The 26106-nt window shown below is 41.3% G+C and overlaps 1 protein-coding gene across 2 annotated transcripts; it reads right to left on the bottom strand.

Annotated features, from left to right (window-relative positions):
- Positions 1-403: 403 nt before the first annotated feature.
- Positions 404-25336, bottom strand: sacs (sacsin molecular chaperone). Of its 2 annotated transcripts, none has more exons than XM_031860630.1 (11): positions 25129-25336; positions 22814-22884; positions 22506-22614; positions 21331-21481; positions 18480-18570; positions 18314-18399; positions 17771-17882; positions 17367-17513; positions 15631-17116; positions 14793-14884; positions 404-13305 (listed from the first exon to the last, which is right to left on the bottom strand). In XM_031860630.1, the coding sequence occupies exons 3-11, from the start codon at positions 22526-22528 to the stop codon at positions 1754-1756; spliced, it is 13740 nt and encodes a 4579-aa protein (XP_031716490.1). In that variant the 5' UTR covers positions 22529-22614; positions 22814-22884; positions 25129-25336; the 3' UTR covers positions 404-1753. The 2 variants fall into 2 exon arrangements, with proteins under 2 accessions (XP_031716490.1, XP_031716489.1); XM_031860629.1 differs by lacking the exon at positions 25129-25336 and adding an exon at positions 24892-25080.
- Positions 25337-26106: the final 770 nt, after the last annotated feature.

Raw genomic sequence — 26106 nt, 5'->3', positions numbered from 1 at the left:
GTATTGCAGCACAGGTTTGACCTTTGTTTAAGTGTAAGATCTGGCACTGAAAACATATTTTGAAATCTAATGCTTTCTTAAAATTGTTCAGACTTAAAAGAAAAAACGTTTTCAAAAATCTTTTTTTTTATGCTCTAAAACGACACAATTCCACAATTAAACTATCTTTCAAATACAACCCCTGCCAGCTGTGACATTCCCATGTCGGTACCAATAATCACAGTATATTGACTTCATATCCAGAAAATGTTTGGGGTTGTTTTGCTTTCAAACTTGAAATGTTTAAGGGATACAATACAGAATATGCCAATTTAAAAGTGGCAAAATTGCTTGAATCATAGACAGAATAGTAGTTCAAACTGTGCCGTCTTTTATAAAACTAGAAATAAAATTGCTGACGCAATTTATTTAAGGGGAATTTATTTTGCCTTCCTATGATACAGTGTACGTCAACATGTGTGATACATATTGTTCTCCACTGTTTATTCAAGGAGACACCCACAGCTGCCACACCTCGAGCTGAAAGTGGAATAGGACAACAAATACCAAGAAGCACATTTTAAATTTTGTTGGAAAATGACATTTACAATATGTGGTCTGTGTATAGTCCTTCAAAATAAATGTAAAATCAAGCAAATTATGCAGTTAAACACACAAGCATCACAGTTTAATGCTGCTCTGTTCCTTAAACTGGAAAAGTTTAAATTACTGAAAACGTATGAACATGGTTTCATGCTGGCAAAAGTTAACTTAAGGTGTTATGCCCACATATATGGCTCTGTATTTTATCACTGTCCTACTTATTATTCTCTGTAAAAAGAAACAACTTTTGGATGACTTATTAAAGCAAAAGCTGAGCTGCAGTCATCACTGCCCTATCCAAAATGTTAGTATTAAAAGCAGATTTGCTGTAGAGCCCCAGAGTACACTTTGTTCATATGAACAGGCAATGATGCACAACAGTCACCAAATGTTACTGTATAGAGCACAACAGACCTTTAACATGGCTAGAACAAAACAAGACATATCTCCAGTGAAAAAAACAATTGCATTTAAAGAGTTTTCCTTTCACATTTCGATTCTCCCGAGTTGCTGGGGTGACACAAGTGCTCTACAGTTGCAAGTGTGAGTACATGGGTTTAAATAAAAGTGCTTTGTCCTTAACAACTGACTGGCTATGTCACAGAAAATTTACAACTTTTTACAGAAATTATATGAAATCAACCATAACAATACAAAAAAGGTTTACAAAGATTTCCTTCCCTTGATGAGATCTTGCAAATAGGACCCGTTGCATAACAGTATATGCAGTATTTGACATTTCATTTTAAGCATATCCTTTCAGTACACAACTGGTTTTGTGTGGCAAGAAAATATATATTTATATATATTTTGTATTTATAAAAGAAAGTAAAAAAAAGTTGCATATGTATTAATCTAACTCAGAGCAAATATAGTCAATGTGGGGACTTTGGTACAGCAAATGCTGATTTCTTTTTACACATATTACAACAAATGTATATTGAGACAGCCTAAAAGGTTATGGAAGCTCTACATTTATTTACTGTGCATGGGCCACAGCACCCCCATCACCGGTAGAAACTGTATATGTACCATAAGCAGCCAGCTGGATACTTTATTATTTTATTCAAAATGATACACATGATCTGTATTGCACACAGCCATGGGTGCCCTTCTATTCAGTAGAGGATCTATGCAAACTGTAGTTTCATTTTCATCGTTAACGACAGTATTATATTTTTTGCTGCACAAAGGTTTCAAGTTTTATAATAATCCGTGCGGTACATTCCATCACTCTCATTGCCACCTCAGATGTGTATCTGTCATTGGGAATCTGTGGAAATGGCAGCAGATCGGGATAGCGGGTTCTCAGGCTGTCCACACCATATCCCTCCAGGATCTGAACATCCTTTGAAAGGCCTTTTAACTGGGAGTTGTACTCCTCCACTTTTTGAGCTAGAGCAGTTGGTTTCACATCTTTGTCTGACTTTCCTCTGACTGCATAGTCGGCAGCTATCAGTGCAAGTTTTGTGGCTAGGTAGCATTTGAAACAAACCCACTCATTTGCATTTTTATGGAGATCATTCCGAGCAGCAGAGTAGTTTGCTCTTGCTTGTCTCAGCCATCTGCGGGCTTCCACTGGGTTTCCAACTGTCTTGAAAGTAGGGGGCACAAAGAAACGGTGTGAATGTGATGAACCTGCATGGCTTGTATAATGTTCCCTGAACTGTTGCCTTTCTGACTTGTGATTTGTTGCTTCTTGGTTCCACGATGAATAAAACCTTTGATATGAGAACTTCTCTGACTGGAAGCGGGATGATGATGTGGAGAACGGTCTTCTGGAAGCTCTCTCTGTATTTTGCTGATCAGCCAAAGTCTGTTTCTCCATCCTGTTGATCTCGTTCTGTAAGTGCTTGAAGGCTTCGGTGGCAATGTCCAAATTCTCAGCATTTTTGTCTGGATGCCACTTGAGATACAATCTGCGGATTATCTTTTTTCTCTCCGTCTCATGAAGCTTCCAAGCTTGTTCAACTACTAAGGTCACTTCTTTCAGGATCTCAGGCAATGTATGAAGCTTGATCTTTTTTGGAGACTGTTTTTGAGTGGGGGGTCGGAGGTTTTCCTTACCAGAAAAAGCAGGAGGGACCATTCGTGGGCCAGAAGACCGACTGTTTGGGCTTGTAGGAGTTGATGGGGCACTGGTGTCTCGTGCATGGTTACTTTCATCTTGTCTTGAGAATTTGTACAAGTCAAGGGAACTCACTACTTTGTACTCACTGTAACCAATGTCAATCTGGAAGCATTTTCCAAGGAAACTTGTGTTTTCCTCCTCATCTCTTTCTACTTCTCGAACAATGATGGCATATGTATAGGTAGGCTGGTAGGACCCGTAGATGTCTCCACCCTCAGAGTCGACAAGGTAACCCACATACTCTCCTGGATAAAATACATTCATGGGATCCATGAGTAGTGTGTGATGTATCTCAGCTGGTATGGGGGTTCCAGGTAGCGGTAGCTCAAGTTTCGAAGGCTCTGTTGAGTCGTACTTAACCCCAAGGTTGTCCAGCTTTTCTGTGATTCTGTAGATGTCATTGCAACCCAGCATGGCAATCAGATACGATGTGTCAGAAATCAAATTGTCTGTAGCAGACTTCAATGTCATTGCCAGTGCTAAGAGAAAATTAATGTCTTTGCTGTCTGAATGCTGGATGTAGAGGTGAATCACCGCTGTCCCATACCTCTTGAGGAAGGCAAGTGTTTCGCTGCGGCTGTGTGGGATGGGGCTACATCCTTTCACTCGTAATGTTGTTTGGAGTTTCTCAAAACAAGAAACTTTTAATCCTTCACAAAGTGCTTTGCAGAGGCGTATGGCTTTTTCCTCATTCACAAGGTATGCGTTGTCATTCTCATGTTTCATTATTCTGATCAGTCCTGTGATGAACTGCTCTGATGACAGCAACAGCTGAAGGCGGCCTTGAAGTGAGCAAAGAGCTCCAAACTGGCACATTCTTGGAGAATCCTCATCAAGTTGCTCTTCAAGAATGCCACTCAACAGTCTCGGCCTTAGTTTCTGTGGAAGTAGCATGATCAGCTTTGTGTGGAAGGCGTGATCTTTTCCCAGATAGCACTGGCTCATGTCCACAAGCATCTGAACTCCAACGTTACCCTGAATTCTGCTCTTGTAGTGTGGGGCATCATCAAACACCAAGCTATTGGATTTAGCTAATCTACCGTCATGACTTGGCATATAAAATATCAAATCTTTGAGACTCTCGAGATCTTTGCGAATTTCCACTGGATCATTTTGGAGGGACTTGAACAATCCTGAAACAACCCTTTTCACAGTTCTCATTTCATTTGGATCAAGCTGCTTGCCCTCTGAACTTCTGTAAATTCGCCACAGCACTTCAACATACTGTTTGGTTGACACAACGTCTTCTGTACCAAGAAGTTTGAACAGTTGATGAAAGGTACCAAGCTCAAGAGGCAATTTGTACAAGTAGGGTTTGAAGTCAGATTCATTTTCCAAATTAATAACAACCTCTTCAGGTTTCAGCAACTTCCAGCCATCTTCAACCATGACAACAGCCACTCCACGAAGTTGGTAATGGAAATCTCTTTTATCTGCATTGAGAAACTCGTAGGTGGACTTTAAAACTTTGTTCCTTGTTTTTACCATTTCATCATCCGGATTGGATATGTTGCAGATGTTTTTGCAGTTGCTTAGGACTTTCTCCAACGGTGGATCCAAGTTGACACCTAATGTGTTCAGCACATGGTCAAGTTGTTCCTGTCCAGTGAGAGTGTTCCCCTCCTGGTCCTTTATGCTTGATGGTGTAGCTTTCTCGGGTAGAATTGGGCAAGATGTCCAAAGCAAGTGAATGATATCCGTTTGCTTGAATTTTGGATTTACCTGAGACCCACTGAAACGAATCAGAGGAATTGTGCCACTCATCTCTTGGTACTGCGAATGAAGCTTGATGAGTTCTTTGGGGGCTCTCTCGGGACACAGGAATGGTATCATTGAGAGCTCCTTCAGAAAAGTACCCTGGAACAGATCTGTCCTCTCATTGAAAATGTGGTTTAAGAGTACATCGACAATGGTTTGCACTTTTTCTTTGGACCAGCTCTCTGTTTGGGCTTTGATGCTGACCTCTTTTGCAAACTGAAGAACCTGCTGCTGTGACACTTCGTGCTTGAGACCAATACTTCTCAGAAAGGTTATCCATGGCGTGAGCAACAATGTCCCATTCCTGGGTTTTGACACCTGCTCAACTTTCTTAAAAAAGTCACTTGGTATGAATGACTTTGCAGGTAGCATAACTTCGAACACCTTCACTGTCTCATCAGAGAAAAACTTGGTTGGCCGGAGTCTGTTTGAGTAGTCATAGATGAACAACAGTCCCTCCAATTTCTCATAGAGCTGATTCTTCATCTCACATGACTCTTCCATTGACAAAAGTCTCTCCTTCAAGTAGACAATGTGTTCAACTTTGGCATCATAGGAAAAACTCTCAAACTTTGGCAGGAGATGTTGAAAGTAGATTTCCAAGTCATCAATTGGCATGCAGCCAAGGAAGGTGTACAGTTCTTTCAGCTGATGATTGTCAGCAAGAAATGCCAAAGAGGCTGTGTGAGCCCATTTGTCTATGTCTGCAGTGGGGATGCTTTTTGCAAGGACGTAGTTTGTCCCATAGTTTGCAATGCTGATGTATCTCCCACTGACTGATTTAAAACACGGGAGGAGTTTTAGGCTCTGTGCATCCTGTTGTGTGAGGTTAGCTAGGTTGCAGTTGAAATACAACAGAAGAGCCTCAAAGTCCTTGTCAGTCAGGTTTGCTGCTTTAAATGCAGATGTCTGGATAATGTACTCTACTGCCTTCAGAACACTTGATGGGTTTTCAATGTTTGCTGTGTGCTGTGCCAGAAAAGGCATGATGGGGTTCTCTTTGACACAGATTTTGTTCACTGCAAGCTGAATGCACCCTGCTTTCATTAGTGTGTGAAAGACTTTGTCATTTTGGCCATGTGGAAATATGGCTATGTTCATCAAACTCAGAGGTAAAAGCACATCATGGTCAGGAACAACAATCTTTTCTCTTGCCATGAATTTGATTCCAGGTAGCAAAGCCCAGTCTTTCAGAATGTCAAGCACTGTGTCAAAACTGGGTTTGATGTCTGCCTGATCCTCCTTAACAGCGACATTCTCACTGATAAAATTCCACACACTCTTCAGCCAAGATTCACTTGCAAAGGTGTCTCTCCACTTAACAGGGATCCTTGTCCGATACTCTCTTGGAAGAACAGACCCCAGTAGGTCACCAAAGCAGCTGATGTCAAAGATCTTTGCAGCTCCTGCCTTCAGAAGGATGTTGCTGTACCTGATGTACAGTGTATTCATGAACATTTCTTTCCTTGATGAGATCAGCTCATGATGTGTTGTCAGGAACTTCGGTCTCTTGGAATCAAACACCTGAAGCACAGTGTCCATTGTTATCAACAGAGGCAACCCCTCAATTGTGACTTCATCCACTTCCCTATCTTTGAAGCAGTAGTCGACTAGAAGCTTCAAGTTATGAACTAGCTTGTAGTTTGACTGTTGGAGACGACAGGGGAGTTTTCCAACATGGCAAGACGTGTCTGGTGATGAGAAAGTGTGAAGAAAGTTGCGGACATCTTCTGGTGTCACATAACTGACTGGTATCCCAGCATCTTCCAAACAGAAGTAGAGATTTGCTGTCTCATCGCAGCTGTGAATCAGGTTGAAACCAATATCCAGAAGCAAGGTCTTCAGCCTGTAAACATTTTCAGCCACAGATTTCCTTGAGGTGATGTTGTATTCTGTGTTTTTCAAGTGCTGAAGTTCATCTTGAAGCAGATTGTCAAAAAAGGCTTTGCCTTTGTTTGCAGTGGATGTGTTCACCCATGAAACGTGAATGACAGAGTGCATGTCCGCGTTGTCCATGTGCGCTGCTCTTACAACAGGTAGCAGACGCTTCAAGTCAGCATGGATACAGTTGTAGATTGCTTTAACCAGGCAGTACCAATCTGGCTGTATGTCCAGTCTATTGACTGGGAGGAAGAACAGATATTTTCGCAATGTATCTTTAACAACATGAAGCGGTGTTCCTTGTAGTACAGTCATGGTGGGATCAGGACCTGGGAAGTATCGACGCTTAAGCTGAATCAGCAGTTCCACACAGGCAGGGGCTATCAGTGATGTCATCAAATTGTTATTCCAGTCACTCCTTACCCCCACTCCATTGTCATCTCTCCACAGATTTCTTCTAGCAGAGTCTAGGGCAAAATGCCCATTGACATGAAAAGGCAAGCCAGTCTCCAGTGAGAGGGGCAGAAAGCAGAAAGCTCGGTGGGGTTTTTTGTAGTTGTGGCTTACACATGCAGCTACCCCTCCACGTGGAAATAGAGTTATGTCTTCATTTTTGTGAGCTGAGATCACACTTTTTGAGACATTTTCAATGTTGGGGAAGCCAGATCGGTTGCAGATCATCCATGTGGTCATATTTCCATCATTGTCCTCTATGTCCATTGTGTAGGTTATCTGTTGGACTGGGATAGCAGTGAGCTGCTTCTTTTTGGTCACACTATCAATGACTGAAGCATGAAACTGTTTGCGTTTCAGCCGATCACCATCTGTTATTTTGGCTGTCACAGAATAGAGCACTTTCAGTGCTCCAGATGCATTATCAATTTCACAGATTGATATTTTCTCCATGTGGTTGAGGAACATCAGAAGCTCTGCACCGTCGGTTTTTAGCTTATCCAGAAGGTTTTGCACCATTCTGTCTGACGCAGGGACCGAACTGATCTCTGATGTCTTTGCCATCTCCTTAGAGCGGATGGGGAATCTGAACATTGTGCTGCGTTCTAACTTAAAATGGACTCCCAAGTAAAGACTGAGAACATCTGAAAACTGAGATCTGAAATCAGAGTCCAAGTCTCTAAACATTCTTCCAGGACTCATGGATGTGGCCCCAGGTGCATACTGTGCATGTGGATCAAAGATACAGAGAATGTCATTGTTTGAGATGAAGGACGGGCAGTCAGTGATGTGATAGACAGAGTTGAATCCTATGCCGTATTGACCGGTTTTGCCTGGATTGGCCTCTTTTGTTCCTCGTCCGAGGTTCTGTATACCTCTGACATCATCCTCTGTGAAAGGCTGGTTGTTATATACACAGAGGGCAGGGCCTTGCATTGGGATCCATTTATCATCAAAGATTCTGTCTGTGGGGTGTATCCTTGCATCAAAAACAAAGTAAATTTCAGTGGCTTTGGCATCATCTGCATTTTGAAGCAGCTCTTTTAGCATTTCTTTTTCTGATGGATAAGCATTGAGAATGCTCTTAATTCTGCTTGTGAGTTTTTCTTTCTGTCCAAACTCAGTCCCAGGTGGAGTGAAGCAGACATTTGAGGCATACCTCTCCAAGGCTTTGTGGCGTTTTGGGACTGCCCCTAATTTCACAGCGACCTCTCTTGGAATATCTCCATGACAGTACTTCACAGAAGAGTCTCTGACTTTGATCCAAGGGCAGTCATTGTAGCATAGTGATTTTGATGGCTGCAATGTCAAATTGAAGTCAGGTAATAGAATCCCACCAAAATGTGTTTGGCAGTATTCTTGGTTCTTGTCTCGGATCAAGCTCCATATTCCTTCACTAATAATTCTGCGACACAACTGGAAGTTCTCCTCGGTGAGTACCCTTCTCCCACATTCTTCCTTCACAGTTTCAAGAACAGTTGAGAAATCCTCGACTGTGAAGCTGGGCTGTACCCCAACATTTTCAAAGAGCTCACGGCAGCTGTTTCTGTATTTGTTTGGGAGCTGATAAAGATGTGGAGCTGCATCAAAATTCAGGTGGAATGCAACTTTGGAGGGATTGACATACGTGTTCTCCACCAGGATGGAATTGAACCCTTTCAGTTCCTCAGTTATTTGTTCTTTTGCTTTCTTATCCTGTAGCATTTCCTCATGAAGGAACTTGTAACAGGCATTTGTTATGTTCTCCTGATACAATGTGACACCATCAAATGATTGAGAAAGTTTCTTGAGTTGACTGATGACCAGTCCAACTGAAGGCTTCCTTATCAGACCAAGGCAGTCTTTCACAGCCAATGACATTGCACCGCAACCTTTGAAAGATGGAGAATTCTCATTCAGTATTGGCTTCATCAGACACACTGTTTCCTGATGTTCAGTTGTGAATAGTTCTCTAGCAGAGAACATTGTTGTTGGGGGAAAGTTGTTACCATGCCATGGCAGTGAAAAGCCTGCAGGTCTTGTCAGGAATGGAAGGAACTTGGTGTCATGCAGCTTTTCCAAGAGCTCAGATGCTCCAGGATCACTCATCTTAAGTTTCTCATCAATGAGACTCAACACTATACTGCTACGAAAGCATGCAGCTGTGTGATCACTTTCATTAAGATCGATAACAGATTGAGCACGTTCAATCAGATCCTCCCATGACAGATCATCTTTGACCATGCCTAACTGCAATAGCTTCACTAAACAAACAGGGTTTAGGTAGTCTTTAGCAGTGCCTTCAGGAAATCTTCCATCATCAGTGTTGTAGAGCTTAGCAACTCTTCCCTCTGGGTGAATGAGTCTGGAAGGTAAAACCAGTTCCTTCTTGGGGCCACAGCATGGGATACAAGGAGTAACCCTGAGGATTGAGTCAAAATCTTCAAGTTTTTCATTCAAGACATAATGCACCAGGGGATCTCGAAGCTCTCTGTCGATTTCCTGGATGTGAGGGAAAAAGACATCTGAAAAGAACTGCTTCTCTGTTAGGGTGTTTTCCATCAACTTTCCTCTACATCCAGCATCATCAAATCCCTCCTTCACCCAGTCAGGCAGCTCAACAGCACAGAGGTCTTGTGAGCCACTCTTCTTGAGATATTTCAAGAATATCTTGAAAGCAGCAGGACCAATGTCTGGCCTACAGAGTAAGGCATCATCAAGGAATCTGACGTATTTGATTGACACCCAGGTTTTGCCATCTGAGAAAACCTTTGCATGCTCACCGTCACCTCCTTTGGCTATTTCTTGGTAGACACCCTGGCTGACCACTGTGAAGTCATCATGCACCTGACTTGGATCTGGCCATGCTGCATAATAGCTGTAGTCAAGCAGTTCTTCACTTTCAGTCATTGAACGTAGCATTGAGAGGGCTGATAAATAAGCCTGGACAATAACATGTCTCATGAACACAGAGTTCCACTGTCCTTTGGTGTCTGTCTTCCAGATCTCTTTACGGTTGGAGGTCACAGCAAAGCAGCCGTTAATGTGGACTGGTAAGCCTGTTTTGATTCTGAGAGGTAAGTAACAAAACACTTCTCCAATTGGTGTGGTATTTGTCTTTACTGTCCATTTGCGATTCTCTTCTTCTGAGAGCAGAACAGCCACTCCACCACAAGGCACTAGTCCAAGTCTTTTTCCACTATCACTGAGGGAAAACTTGAGTGCCTCAGTTGCATCCATGCATGAGCAAATGAGCCAGTTGGTGACCTCGACTGCTTTTGCGGGCATGTCATCTGTGAGTCGTCTTGTCTGAATACCTTTAGCAGCCATCTCAAAGTACTGGCTAGGATCTTCCTCTGAACCTCTGAACAGTGGCGAATGGAGATCGACAATGCGTTTGAACACATTATGAAACTCCTCCACCAAAACACGTATGATGCAGCCAGACTTGGGAACATCAGCAGGTACCCTGTTGGTGCTTGCAACTTTCTTCATCACCTTCGCTGCAGTTTTGAGGATACTCAGAGGTCCGTATGAGGATTTGGATGACCACACACTTTTGTTGATGGTGATGACATCTTGTGCTCCTGCTGGATTTGGTTCCTCATATTTCAAGTATTTCAAGACCATACTTCCGACATGCTGAGTAAACAGAATGAACCGATGGCCACATATGCTGAACTCATCAACCAGGGAATAGATGTCTGTGGTGTTGTAGTATAGACTACTGATTTCACTTCCTGACGCTTCCTGCTCTGTTCTGAATGGGAGTCTGAACAGTGTACCATTGTACTTGTATGGGGAATCCTGAGCTAGAGGAAGCTGGCAGTTGAAGACATTGATGAAAGGTTTGAACTGGTTAGGAAATTTTCTCAGCCTTTTCTGTTGTTTGCTCCAGTTGATTTTAATCCCTGGATTAGACCTGTCTCTGATGTGCTTGCTGATGTGATTGATGTTAGGATCAAACATGATCATGAACTCTCTGCTCATTATGATGGGGATATCAGTGATGTGATAAACGGAGTTGAAGCCCAGGCCAAACTTGCCAACTTTGTCTGCTTCACATCTCTTCACAGAACCACCTAACCGTGTGATGTTCAGAAAGTCAGCGTCTGAGAATACAGAGCTGTTGAAAGACCACAAGGAGGGCCCGTGGCAAACAACCATGCCAGGGTCAAGGAGATTCTCTCGAATGTCAGTGTTTTTTCTCATGTCAATGAGGAAACTGCACTCTGTTGCACTTGCATCATCAGCATTTTGGAGGAGCTCTTTAAAAATGTCTGCTACAGATGGATATTCCTCCAAGATGTTCTTTATTCTCACTGTTAGAGGTTCTCGTTGGCCTGATTGTTCAAAGCCAAGGTTCTCTGGGTTTATCAACCTTGTGCTCAAACATGGCACCTTCAACCACTCTGCGGTTTTCATGGGGATGTCATCATGGACTAATATAATGGGCTCTGATGCATCCTCAAGCAAGTCATTCAAATCATCAACCTTGATGTCACAGTAGGTGCATTCATGAATGGGCTTCAAAGCTAATTTGCTTGGGTCCTTGTAACAAAGAATCGGCACATGCATGTTAGTGTCTACGTCTATCTGATTGCTGTTCAGCCATCTCAGGATGTTGACTAAAAGTACAATATCATGTTTGCTTTCCTCCTTGGTAATCTCTCCTTCAGACCTTTGTTGGATGGTGCTGATGACTTCAAACACGTGGCTTGACACAACCTCTTCAACTGAACCACAAAACTTGAACAGCTTGTGAAACTTTCTTATTGTCTTTGGCAAAGAGTACAGGTAAGGCTGCAAGTCTAGATCAGTGAGGGGCTTTAGTACTGTCTGGCCAGGTGATGAGAATGTCTTCCCCGTCCACACCCAATCAAAGGGAAGGGATTTCATTGCTTCTCTTGCATCCTCAAGATGAGCCTGCATGAAACCGTATATCTCAAACAAGATCTGCTGGAATTGATACCAATCCTCTGTGGTGAATGCTTGAGATTTATGCCAATCATTCACTGCTTTAAGGTGCTGTAATACTTGATCCACCTGAGGCTCTGCGGTTAGTTTCAGTGCCTTCTTCATACCTGCAGATGTGTGTTCAACCAGTGCTACTGAAGATCCCACAAGCACTGCATGGGATATGTCACACATCTCTGACAAAGAGCAGATATTGAGGTTATCTCCAACCCAAGCAAGGGATTTCGGATAAGTTAGAGGTCTTTCTTTGCAGACAGGTACCCATTTCAGTTTTAGCAATGATGTCTGAGCATCAGCTGATTTTACCAGCTTGGTTTGTCTGTTAAGTATTTGCAGGAGTGTTTTTGCCTTTGTAATTAGGAATTCCATTTCTGGCTCCTTGCTGCTTTGTATCTCCTCTATTTTCTTTGCCACTTTGAGTACATCTTTTTCACTGAGCTGTACTTCATTTCGTAGTCCCAGTTGTCTGAGTGAATGAAGAATATCAGGGGAAGACGTGAATGGACTTGTGGGAAATCTGGTTTTCTCTTCCATGTAGAACAGGTTCTGTAGAATCTCCAGCTCGGGATCAAAAAGATCTGAGGCTTTGACTGACTTTCCACAAGGCAACTGAATAAATGTAAGAGCAGAAAGCCATCGAATTACAGTTGAGTTTTCATTTTTTAGAAATGCCAGATGTTTAAGTGCCCAAAGCATGACCTGGGTTGTCTCATCTGTTGTGTAGAACCCCCGCTCAATGTCCTGAATAATCATCTTTAAACATTCTGTTGTTTTCAGTTGTTGTACATTCAGCATCTTTATGAGGCGGATTGATTCTTCGTCACAGCAACCCACAAGATTTATGGACAATTTCACATCTGGTGGATACTTGGCTCTGTGATGTAAAGCTCTAGCCCCTCTCAGTGATGTAAATGCTGAGGTACCTTCAGAGCAGGTTCCCACTTTCTCGAAGATGGAAAGCTCCAGCAGGGTATGCTTTTCCCTCTCTGTAATGTCAGACAGTCCTGCAAGAAAGTTTCTGAGCGCAATCTTCTCTTTGACTGAGAAAGAACAGACTAGGCCGGATAATCGTTGTGTTGGTAATCTATCCATAATTTGCAGAAGCAGACCAGGAGAGGAAGGATGGATGAAATTCTTCAGCAGAGGGTGCTGCAAACATGAATCCATCTTTTTTATCACTACTCCTCCAAGCTTTTCCATGATGTCGAGAAGGTTTTCAGAGAGCGGCGCCTCTTCCTCATCCACAAGAATTATGGGGGATGGAGTTTTGAGATGTAGAAGCTTAACTACGTCCATGCTTTCCTCAAGTGGCACAAGTGGGATCAAAGGCATGTCGTCAAAGGTACTTAGGTCATCTGCAAAATGTATATAGAGATGCTTCCAAACCATCTTCAGCCAGGAAACTGTAGGATGTTTCAACTCTCTGTTTCCAGGTTCCCATCGGACAATGAAGTCTCTAGTTAGCCAGGCTGTAGATAGGATCTCCTTGATGAGTCGAGCTGATCGTTCAGAGTTCAGCATTTGTAGCTGAGTGCAGGGTCTTCCTGTTAAAAGTCAAGGAAAAAACTTAAATTAGCCTCAGTTATTATTTTACAGTTAAATGTTAACTGTCAGAAATGACAAAGTTAGGTTTGTGGTTCTTCTTGCACGATGCAGCAGTCTGAAGATGAAAGTTCAACTGTCAAAAATCGTCTTAACAATCCACTAAATCAGTTTCTAGACATATTGGAGAGCACACTGCACAAACAAATTAACTTTTCACTTAAGTTTGTTAAAAAACGATTAGGAATAATTAGTATATTCACACTCTACATTCAAGATTTATATTGCAGCACATATTTCTGATGTAAACATGCTTGTACAAACCATGTTCTGTATACACACACACACACAGTTCAATGTTGAATGTATACTAAAAGCTTGTCAATCTTGACCTCATTCATATAATTTCAGTGTAAAGGAAACCATTTCTCAAAGACATACATACCCAGAAAAACACTGCAAGCCATAGTGCTGTAAATCTGTGAGTCTTTCTGACTGCACGTGCTGCTCATTTACAGTCATGCATTAGTTTAGTGTGTTATTATTATTACGTTATATTTGACACACTTCGAAATACCTACCAAAACACCCCCAAAGATATTGTTGTACTGTAATTGAAGTGGCACATTTTTTAGAGTTCTGGGATGAATGTTACTCTCTTTCTCTGTCTTATGTAAATTTAAAAAACTAAAACAAAATAATGATGTCTTTCAGCATAGAATGATGAATTGTTTTAGCCTGTCTCAACCTAATGTACAGGTTGGGAAAATAGTTTTGCGGAGAGTGAGTAAGAAAGACTGAGATATGGGTGGAGAGGGGAAGGTCAGGGGATCTGAGTGAGTCCAAAGTGGTACTTTAACATCATCAACAGGGTTGGCCAGAGTGGGCAGCGGAGTAAAGATTTCTGTAGACACGGTTAATAATTGTACAAAAATGGAGTGGCAATACTACACTTGTGAAATTCAACATCAAAATAAAAATGAATAGGAGTCCACACTACTATAGTTAAATGTTAAATTACAAAATTCTCTGTCTTTCATCTTGGGTTTAAAGGACAAAGCTGTTACTCAGCATATTTCCTCTGCCTGGCTCACTGCCTTCTTGTCATAATCATGGTTGCGTATGTCAGTGAGTGGACTTGGGATCTGATCTCGTGGGCCGTGTGGAATGTCCGTGTGGCACAAAAACAACTCTTCCATGAATCAGCAGGCTCACTCTCTCGTTCCCTTTCTGCCTCTAACTCCTAAATGATCTATTAGCAGTGACTTTAATGCCCTGCTGGCATTGCAGGAGAGTAAAGTGACCAAGCGTTGCTGCAACATGGCTGAACCCAGATACCACACAATGTCATCACAAGGACTTTTATACTTCACTATAAACTATACGTGGTACAGGGCCCCTAACATCATTCAAATAAATCACAGCTTTACTGTCATATACTACTGTTTGGGACCAAGGTTATTTATGTGGAAAAGATATGTTGAATTACCTCTGCTTTTGGCTGCTTCCTTCAAAGTGTCCATTACTAAAGGTTTAATGCTCTCCAATAGGAACCGACCCTCAAGTCCTGGATACAGAGAACTTGGGACAAAGCAAAAGGGAAAAAACAGTGAGAATATTTTACGAACTCATGTTTTAATGTTGAATATTTTCCATATACAACACTTGATGCTGTCACTGATCTAGTCTTTTGACTCCATATAAACCAATAAAATAAAAGAGGGGATAGAGTTTGATTAAAAACAAACGCATCCCTATCAATACTGAAAATATGCACTAAGGGCCAAATGTACTGTATGTCCACAAAAAGTCATTCGCACTTTTCCTGTCATTGAATTTGTGTTTTCAATGTCCATGTAATTATTGTCTGATTTTTAAGGCAGAAGCAAAGCCGCTAGCTTTACCACACAATCAGCCACAACCTCTTTAATATTCCTGCACATATTTGCATCTGCTTTGCAGATTTAGAAGTGTTTCACCTTAAAACTGGTCTTTGTAAATTGCAGTAACCTCACTAAAGCCACGCACAACGATCCACACTTCATACAGATAAAGGAGAGATGCACTATTAACACTTTAACTGTGACTTCGGTGGCAAACTGATCTTCCAGGCTGGTGCATCTGTTTAAACCAAGCCTAAATATTGAATATAATATTAAATAATATTAAAATGAACTGCTCTTCATTTCAGGTAGAAATACAATTTTCCACCTATGATAATAATTTTTGAAGTCAAGGTAAATCTACATTAAGGAGAGACTGAGGTAATTTAGACAAGAATTACAACAATTTGTTCGTGAAAATACACAATTTTTCTTTAAATCTACCTGGGGTATTCCTCAGATGCAATGTAAATGGAATCTTTTTCACTGACAGAAGATGAAAACGTTGTAAATGTCTCATCTTGCAGTGGCAGGAGCTCCAGTCCTATGAGTTCACTGTAATTGGCGTCACTAAGCGCAAACTCCAGCAGCAGCAACTTCTCCTGTGAGGGACCTTTGTGTTTGTATTTCCTGATCACCTGCCGCAACAAAGATGGAGTCACTTTCTTTACTTCAGTGGACTCAGTCATGCAGGCAGCCAAGATAAAGTCTGCGGCAGCGGGCACCTTTGCCACCGGCGTTCCTGAGCTTTGGAGGTAGTTGATCACAGTTTCTGAAATGTCCTCGTCTGTGTTTAGCTCCGAGAACACAGCCTGGTCCACCCGGATCCAGCTCTCACCGAGGGAATAGATGACCTGCTGCTGTAGCAATTCATGAAACAGCGGCTGGAGGATGGGTTTCCAGCGGGACTTGACCCGCTTAGGATCTGGCCAGGCCGCATAGGTCCCTGTTGGAGACAATGGAAAGTCTTGGTCCTTTTTTGTTTGTACCCTTTTGATAGCCTCAGTGATGAGCGTGAAGTAAGCCCTAGGGATGACAGTGATTATAAGCAGCTCATTCCACAAGGCCGCTGGATCCCTCCACTGGTCCACTTCCCGCCACTTGATACTCCTACGGTTGTCTGTGAGGCCGAAGAAGCCACTGACATGGACTGGAAGCCCTGTCTCGCTCTCCTCGCCAGGGGGAAGGGGAAGGAAGCAAAAAGCTCGTCCTGAGAAGCCTGATGTGGCACCTTTGTCTTCTTTATTGATCAGAGTAAGAGGCAGAGCAATTCCAATGGTGGGCATAAACTTCAAATCGTCTGCCAGAGAGTCCAACTCGGCACACATTCCTCTGCCTCCAACTCCATTACAAACCAGCCATGTCATTCTCTGAGTCTCTTTAGCCGTTTCATCCTGAGTCTCTATGTTGACTTGGTAAGTGACGCACGTGATGGTCGAACTAGGAACCCCATCGCTGTAGCTGTCTATAGCCTGATCCAGTGTCTTCACTGCATTTGGTCTTTCTAACTTGTCATCAGTATTCTCTGTTGCTGTAACCTGAAACAACATGCGCTCTGTACCATCAGACTCACGCACATGCAAGGAGATCTTCTGAACACTCTTGAGGAAGAGGAGCACTGTGTCTGCATCTGCTTTGAAAGACTCAAAGAGCTCCAAAATCTTTTCTTTGTTGTAAATGTTGCCACTGAGCTGGGAGGGTTTCAGGCGAAGCGGGAAGCGGAACAATGTTCCAGGAAAGCTGCCATCCTCAATGGTTGTCTCAGAGCTCCCAAACATCCCAATGTAGGGAGTAAACTGGTCAGCAAGTTCTGTGATCTCCTTCATGTCCGTCTTCAAGTTCCAACACTGCCCAGACTCATGCACACCAAACAGGGTCTGATGAGGGTCCAGCATGGCAATCTGGTCTCCACTAAATATACTGGGAGCATCTAAGCAGTAGGAAGAAAAAAAAAACAATATCAATTAAATATATTGCTAATTCTATAGTGTCATTTCAGGTCATTTCTCATGCAAAAATGAAAGACGTTCCAGCTTTTCCAATGTCAGGATTCGCTGCTTTTTTGTGCGTTCTACGTCATTTTAACACAATTTTTTGGAAAAAAATATTTTTTTCTGATTTGATACTGATGTAAAACTTATATGTAATTTACAATGCATTTTGACTAATTTGTACCTAACCTGTAATATGGTACACAGAATTGAAGCCAATCCCAAATCGTCCAACTTTCAAAGGATCCTCTCTCTTCCTGCTCCTCGCAATTTCCTGAATCCCATTCCAGTCTTCCACGGTGAACACAGCATCATTGTAAACATACAATGCCGTCCCTGCAATACCATGAGTGAACACCAGGTCAGCATATGTTCGTATTCAATATGACAACCTAAAACACATATACAGTAAAGGTACAGTGTAAAATGTATTTCAATAATCCCTGTAACGAATGTGTTTGCGTTTTCCCTTTTCATCGTTTACAGGGAGGTCGGAGCAGAGGATCAGCTACAGAATACCTGCTTTATGATACTTACGGTAAGCAGGACAGATTCATGCAAACACAAGGGCTGTATTAACTGTAACCACTAACCTTGATGCTGAGCCATGTCAGGTGACCACAGTGACTCCACTCCATACTCCGTCTCATCGTACATGAACTTGACTTCTGTGGCTCCAGCATCCTCTGCATTTTGAATCAACTCCTACAAAATAGAACACAACAAATATGTGCATTTACGAAGGCAGGGCCTTTTATTGCGGTTTTAAGAAATGTAATGTGCACAATGATTTTTTTTTAAATCAAAAAAAAAAAAAAACTTACGGTAAAATTACCACATTATTATAGAGGATGGCCCCAGCGGGACCTCAGCCCTTCACCCTGGCAGTATTTCTACTATGCATGTTAATAGCTGATGCCAGAGAATAAAGCCAAAATACAACTATGCCCTATATTTTTGTGCAAGCTTGACATAGCCTGTTAACTCAACAACTCAAAGTTGGCAATTGTACTCAAAAAACTTTATTGTTTTTTTCCTGTTTGAGGGATTTGCATCAGGCTAACATCCACAAAATAATGCTAAATGTAACTGATGTCAGTGTAAAATGTGAAATAATAATATAGCATGACACTTACTTTTAGAATCTGTCCACCTTCAGGGTACCTCCTCAGAATATCTTTCAGAAAATCGACTAGCGGTGGTGTAGTCTGTCCAAACCTGCCTGTAAAAAGCCAAGCTGTGTAAGCCTCACTGTTGTAAAGAAACTGTTATACTGCAGAGATGTGGTTGTTTAAATCCTACCTCCCCCTTTAAGGCCTCTTCCCTCGAGTGTGACAGATACTTCTGGGCTTCCAGCAGGCACCAATGTCCCGATCTGCACGCTGTCATCCAGCTAGGAAGGTAGGATGTGTAGACAACGCATAATTTAACATACAACAAAAAATGTGTTTTATTGAGGCAAACATTTGAATGGTCTGGTCTATTATATGCCGAAAATGTAACAACAAACCGGGTACTGACTCAACAAAGACAAAGCTCTTCAGTTTATCAATGTCATTGCTTTAGGAGACTGTAACTAACCGCCCTTCACTGTGTGTCAGAGAAATGTTATTCTGAAAGATATAATGAATGATGAACAAATAATTTCTGCCATAACCTATTTTATTACTCAATGCCCTCGTGAAACACTCTGAAAGCCAACTGGAACCGACTCATTTTTATGACAACTATTAACAGACTTAAAGTCGTCCTCTCTTAAAAATGGATGCATCATCATCGGTCTCTCACCCCAGCAAACAGTCATTATTGCACACGTTAGCATGACAGACGATCTTTGCCTGGTGCATCGTTCTGAATCGATGCAGTAAGGGAGCCAGAGCCGGAACCGGGCCCTAATGCTGCTGCTCCTGCCGTTTCAGGCTTTTCAAGGTGACACTGTGACCCGCCTACGCTCAGCAGTCTTTGTTCATCTACATGCTCTCTGGCAAACTGAGCTTTGCAGAATCAATTCTCTGTCATCCTCCTCATCACTGTGCAATGATCATTTATACAATTCATGATCAAGGATTCTAAGTCTTAAATGTCATATTAATATTTAATATGGGAAACGGAGCACTTACAAGTTATAGAAGATGAGCTGTATTCTGGTCTGAACTTGTCAAAGACGTGCGAGTAAGACATTGATATTGGCGGAAATGTGCGCACACAGAACATACTCGGACTTAGAATCAGTAATTTAATTATAATATAGAGAACAGGGTGCTTTGGTTGTACATGTCTCTCTCTCTCTCTAACAAAGATTTACTAGTGTAATGTATGGTAGTGTTTTACCTCATTTGGCAACTGGACTGAATGTTTTATTTAAATTTGACAGCAGCGGCAGACAGGCTTTTACATTGAATAATGCTTTTGAAACTCACAGATAAGCTAAACTTGCCTTTATGTTTCTCCTAAAAGGAATATCACTCCTCTGCTAAGTACAGTGTCTGGCACAGGGCCTCCCCCATCAGACCTCTGAACATTGTAATTGCATTAGGCAGAACAGGAAGGTGACTTGATATTTAAACTTACATCTGGAGGGAGCAATAGAAATCTTTTTCAGAATTTTTGTTTCTAGGAAACGGTTCACATTATAAAATACTCACAGCTGGGACAGAATTCAAGACTTAAATTCCTTTTATTCAAAAAGTCTTATCTGTATTGAAGGACCTACCCTTGTGGTGTATGTGCTATTAGTGTGTAGGTGTGGCTTGCAGCTGGTTTCTGCATATGACATCAGGGGGGGGGCTGCAGAGCGCTGACCACCACCTGGTGCTTTCCATCAGCTGCTAAGCCCCGAGACAGGGGGTCAACTCCAGTTATGTTGGGCCATACACGAAAGCGCAATACATTTATCTGCTACAAAAGTGACAAATTAATCCAATTAACACCATCTGTTTGATCCAAAATAAGAGTTTTATTGTAAGCAAGACCTTAATTTATAAAAAAAAGTATAAAGATTTGCCATATATTTTTTTTTATTGTATCCATAAAAATATAGTATTTCAGGGTAGATGTAATAATAATAAATCTCAAATGTTGAGAATTACTCTTGAGATGTATATTAGCTTTTGTTCTTAAATTGTTTTGTTTCTATGCTAAGAAGTTATCAAATTATTGCATTTTGTTCTGTACACTGTGATGATCAGGCGCATAGTCATGTTGCCTATGAGTCAGATCATTTTGGTGCAGTCATTCGACTTGATGATGTGTTCAGGACCACTGCCTTACTCTGTAGGAGTCCAAAAAACATCCGCAGTAAAGATAAGATCAGATAGATAGATCACTGAGCTCAAATCAGTCATAAGATGAATAACACCACCAAAAGGATTCAATTAATTGTTAACAGCAACAACAAATTAAACCTGGGGGGGGGGCGGAACTTGGCTCATGGCATCTCAACCATGACGGCACTGTTGGTGGTTTAGGTCAATGTCCTGCAGTAATGGCACGGGGTCATTAAAATAGATCTGTTTTCTGCTGCTGGCAATTATCTACCATTAGAGAAAGAATCCTCACTTATTCCTTTTTCTCTTTGTGCGTTATTGGAAAAATGTGACGACAACCACAGAACAGCAAGTAAACCAAATAGTCAAGAAGAATTCAAATGTGACATTTACAATCCACAAACTGGATAACGGTAAAATTATACACTTTTATAAAATTTCTTGCAACAAAGAATGACAACAATGTAAAACACTGACAGGATCCAGACTTAACGATAAACTTAATTATGGTGAATTTAAAAACCTAGATTTCTGTGTTTTGTCTTTGGTTTGGACCAAAGGGCAACGCTACGTTCCAATGTTTGTTTTATTAGCTGTATCTACTGTCATGCACTCTAATGTTTGTGTGACTTAAAGTAGTTGAGCGACGCCTTCCAGTACATACTGAAACAATGACCAAGCAGCCCAAAAATAATAAAAACATCAGCCTCTCACACACATTGTATGACCACAATGAACAAACTTATTTCATAATTATCAACCAATAACCATGTTGCTAGATCATTTGGATCTGTTTGTGTTGTGATGCCATTCCTACCTGGAGAAATTATCACATATTAGCGTTAGTATTGTATTTACTCTGTCGTTATAGGGTAAAAAAAACATACCAGTCTCCCATTGTGAGTCAGCCGTTGCTCTTTGACCGGCAGGTTTGTCTCCTCGTAGAGCAACTGTTTGACATCTTCAACAGATGTGAAGGGAGAGACCTGGTAGGACCTCGGGCCAATGTACTCATGACGAACTGTCACCCGTGGGAACCTAAAAAATAGAGCCAGAAATTGGGTTTGAAATCTGGACACAATTCTGATCAATTTGTTTGAGGTGTGGGTAGAGAAACAAAAAAAGTTGCCTTCATTTGTTCGTGACAGTAGAGATACACACAGGAAACTTAGGGAGAAAGAGGGGTATGTTATGCAACAAGGGATGTTGAAATTATGGTATGTATCTTAACCACTAAGCTACAGGGACGCCCCAACGACTGAATGATTTTGCACTTTTGTTTAAAATTCTGCAGATGCAGTCGTCCGTGCGTTTACGATATCTGTTTAAAACATTTTCTCAAAATGGCACACTCGAATGAAACCCTTGATTTGTTTCATCGTTAAGAGCACTCTGTTATGTTGCATGCATTGAACTATAGATTAATAGCAGAGAAAGGGAGGCCAAATATCAAATTTAACGGACATGAGAGTATTCCTTACACTCATTATTGATCCAGGTTCAGGTTAGGAAGAAACATGAGAATTGAAACCTCACCAGGTCCATCTGTTAATGGTCCAGTCGTGCCATTTAGACATCTGTAGGCTCTAGATTTGGATTTTTAGAACTTTAACTTGGATACATTAACATACAGCCTGCAGCCTTACTGCACTGAAGTACTAGAAGGTTAAATAAATCCTCTGAAAAGGTTGATTCATCCCCTCAAGAGAGCGGTGCTGTTTGCCATCAGTAGCCTCGTTTTCCTGCTATTTAAGTTGACAACACGGGTCTTTCAGTTATGCAAGAGAAAGCAGGACACTGGACCCACAGTGGTGCATTCACTGGAGCTCACATGGGTGTGGCTGCACAGGATGTTTGAAAAGCAGCACATACTAATCAATACTGGACCAGTAGTGATTTATGGTGTGATGATAGATATAGACTGACACAATGCAGCAGGGAGCCTGGAAAATGTTTTTATGTGTTATATGTTGTCAGTTCAGCTGTGGAGAACCTGAACAGTGTGCTAACATGAAACATGTGATTGTTTCCAGGCTTATTTTACAGTCAACGTTAAACTTACCATGGGTCTGGACAGTTGGTCATCTCGTTGCTGTTATGTGTCCCAGCACATACACATGCATCGGACTATCTTCTGCACCGAGCGCATGAATACTCCACCCGGTAAACAGCTGTCGCAAAACAAGAAAACCCGTTATTCTCATCAAAACACCTGCCTGTTCTGTGCAACTGCATGGTAAAGATATAACATCCGTGGTTTGGTGTTATGTTGTTGTGACTGTAGCTAAGAGGCTTTCTTTTAACCGTGTATCGCCGGTGCCGGTGTGATTTCTTTAGCGTCTTTATGGAGCGTTATCCCCACAAACTCACTTGAGTCTGCCCAGTGCGCGCTGATAACGGTCCTCTGAAACAGCTGATGCATTTCACGACAGGCTGTGTTCCTGGAAACAATAACAACAATAGCAAATGACATTGTTAATTACCCCCCACCAACAACATACTGACTCCTTCAAAGGCGATGTTCTAATAATAATAATGAATTGCACTGCGCGTGAGAGCAGAAGACGAAGCGAGAGGCTTCACTGCCGGTTACTTCCGTGTCGTCTTAAATCCCGTTGGGCACACTTTGTCTGGTCTGATGCTACCTCTTGCCTTCCCAAAATGTTTATCACGGAAACTACCCAATATATATCATTTGACATGCTTATTTCGTATTTTAGAGGCTTCTGCTACTTCTGTAACACTATTTGAAACTGGTGGAGAGGCAACATTTTGTTTCGCGCATGCGTAGTAGCTTACTTATGTATTAATCTGTTTATTCAAACCGGTAATTGTAAGTATTAACTGTTGCATACTTTAGTGTAAGACATCCTATTATCTATGTCTGCACACTAGCGTGCACATGGTGCGAGTTCATCTCTAGCTCAGTTAAAGGGACACGTCTGCAGAGACTGAAGAATCAAAGAGCTCTCTCTTTCCTCTTTCCGCCCTATTCAATTAGCCCAGTGTTCCGGAAGTGAAACTATTGATAAGCGAGTGACTGGCAGTTGGAGTACTTCCAAGGTTTGGGTGGGTGGAACCATCCGTTAAAACAATGAGCATCTGTCAGGTTGATTGATTTGAAATTTAAAATGTCCTTATTGTCCCCTTTCATCTCTGCTCACCACCCACTCTTGAGGGAAATATTCATTTCTAATTTGTTCTTGGCCAATTAGCACTCCTGTTGCTGCTCATTTGATTTTTCTGGGAAGCTCAGTCGTAGACATTTTAAATCAAAGTGATCACAAAATACAAATTGTAAAGTAAAGCAGAATAGAAATGAATGGTGCAGATGGAACATAACAGGCAGACACATAAGTCTGTAAATACTTTTTAAAAAGTTGAAAGGCATTTAAGTTAATTGTTCTAATTCCATTTTAAATACTTTAGTTAATAATTCCTAATAATACAAACAATTAATATTACTTCCTTAATCATATTAATTGGCAAATGCAATTGTATCATTATTTTTTTATTTATTTGGGTTTTAATGCTTCAATTCATTGAATTTGTTTTCTTCATTAATTGATCAGACTACATTTATTAATTTTGATTGATTACAATTAAATCCGGTGGCACACTAGACTCTGATACTGTTTCATTAATACCGATCATGGTGCCCCACTCTATTCAACTGTATGCTAATTTCAGGATGGTCAGCCTGCACATACTGTATACTGCAATTCGTAGCAACACCTAATATGCTGTTGATGTATCAATACGGGTCAAACGACACCGTCAAGTAATAGGCTACATCCTGCTCTCTATATGACACTGCAGCGTGATTGTAGTGACTTATAAAACATACCCCCACAAGTGACTGCTTGCAGCTGCATTACTTTGATTAGCCCGAGTGGCGTTATTCCGTTGAATTCTGGGACTTGTAGTCAGGACACCTAAGGGATCAGACGCCAGCACACTGCAGCCCACGATGCGCATATCAACTTCACCCCACAACAACAACATCCCCTTAAAGCTGATCAGCCACATTTTGTTAAGGCATTATTGTATCAGATTTAAACCATTTACACTGCATCAGACAATCTATTAAGAAACACACCATCCGTTTGGTTGCTTTGGATGCTGACTCTTCAGAGGATGTTCTGACATTTATAGGCTATATGATGCACAGACCATACAACATATCTCTAATGTTTTGATAACATCGTTCAGCGTGGTGTAATATTTTTTTTGTTGACAAAACCAGAAGCATTACGTAGAAAGGTGACATCACCTCAAAGTCAAGGACTCCCAGCACCTTATAATAAATAAACTGCTCTCAATGACATCCTGGGTTTCCCAAACCTACGCACTCCATCAAAAAAAACACACCAGCACACCAGTAGGCTGCTATGTTCAAAACATAATACAATAAGACCTAATGCAAAAAAAGGCTACGTCAAACTTACCAGAGTAGGCTAATGCGATTTCATCCTCCAAAGGCTATATTAGTGATTTTCCCTCAAGTCTCATTTATGTCCAATGAAGAAAAGTATTCATTAATATTTTTAACTCTTAAAATATAGTTATTGCTAAAAACCCATTCCCACTGCTCTATCACCCCAGTAGCTTACATCTTAGTGCCGCATTGGAGAGAGAGAGAGAGAGAGAGAGAGAGAGAGAGAGAGAGAGAGAGAGATACTTACATTAGGAAACCAGCAGGCTGGCAGCAGAGTCAGCGCAGCATCTCTGTCCACATGTCCTCAGCACCGCAGAGAAGTTCCTTAAAATGACAGCATCAATGGCACGGCACCCGACCTGAACAGCACAGAGGTGGCATTTTGAATGGATTACGTCGTAGCATGCAATAGTCAACAGTCGTGAACACCTCTGAACAGTTTCATGCTGCAGGTTTTAACGCACACGTCTCTTAAAGCGACAGCATGCGTTATAAAGCTCCGATGGGACACGCCGCACCAGCAAATATGGGATGGGCCAATATAATATTATATAGATTATATTTGTGAAGTGCACAAATATGTTACAATATGCTACTTTAGAATGTAATATAATAAAATCACATGGGCTACTGTGGCTCACTTTTTACTCATTCACTTCTGCCTGTATAATAGATATCATCATATTGAGATTTTGAAAGCTTAATTGTCATTTTGCGTCATCGCTGACAGCTGTTGAGACGCACGACGGAAACTTTCACATCTAAAAAATGTGGCGCATTGCATTGTGGGATTGCTTGCAGATAGTGGTGAAAGGCGTTCATGCACATTATCTCTCCTTTTTTGTCATATATATAGTCAAATATAGTGGACACAGAATGGAATCATATAGGTGCAGTTATAATGTAAAACATCTGTACAAAGTTCTGTATATACATACAAAGGTGTGGTTGGAATGTAAAACATCTGTGCAGTGTGCAGTAGATACAAAGTTTGAACTGCAGTATAGCTAACTAAGTATTGTAGGAATTTGTAATGATCATAAGCTTGCTAATTAAAAAAATGCTCAATAGACACTTTATAGCATGTCAGTAAACACAAATAACTTTTATTTATTTATTTAATTTTGCCTTTATTGAATCAGATAGGTCAATTAAGAACCAGTTCTCATTCTCAATTAATCTCATACAAAAATTACAACATCATAATGTGTACAATATACAAAAC

Source organism: Anarrhichthys ocellatus, unplaced genomic scaffold (genome assembly GCF_004355925.1).
Source record: "Anarrhichthys ocellatus isolate YVR2014 unplaced genomic scaffold, GSC_Weel_1.0 scaffold24, whole genome shotgun sequence".
NCBI classification, from domain to species: domain Eukaryota; kingdom Metazoa; phylum Chordata; class Actinopteri; order Perciformes; family Anarhichadidae; genus Anarrhichthys; species Anarrhichthys ocellatus.
The sequence above is the reverse complement of the archived record's forward strand: the minus strand, read 5'-3'. Positions and strand labels throughout refer to the sequence as shown.

Coding starts and splice junctions, on each gene's coding strand:
- sacs (XM_031860630.1), bottom strand. CDS start 22,528: ATGACCAACTGTCCAGACCCATG. Junction 21,482..22,505: donor ACCAACTGTCCAGACCCATG/GTAAGTTTAACG, acceptor TCTATTTTTTAG/GTTCCCACGGGTGACAGTTC. Junction 18,400..18,479: donor AAGAGGCCTTAAAGGGGGAG/GTAGGATTTAAA, acceptor GGCTTTTTACAG/GCAGGTTTGGACAGACTACA.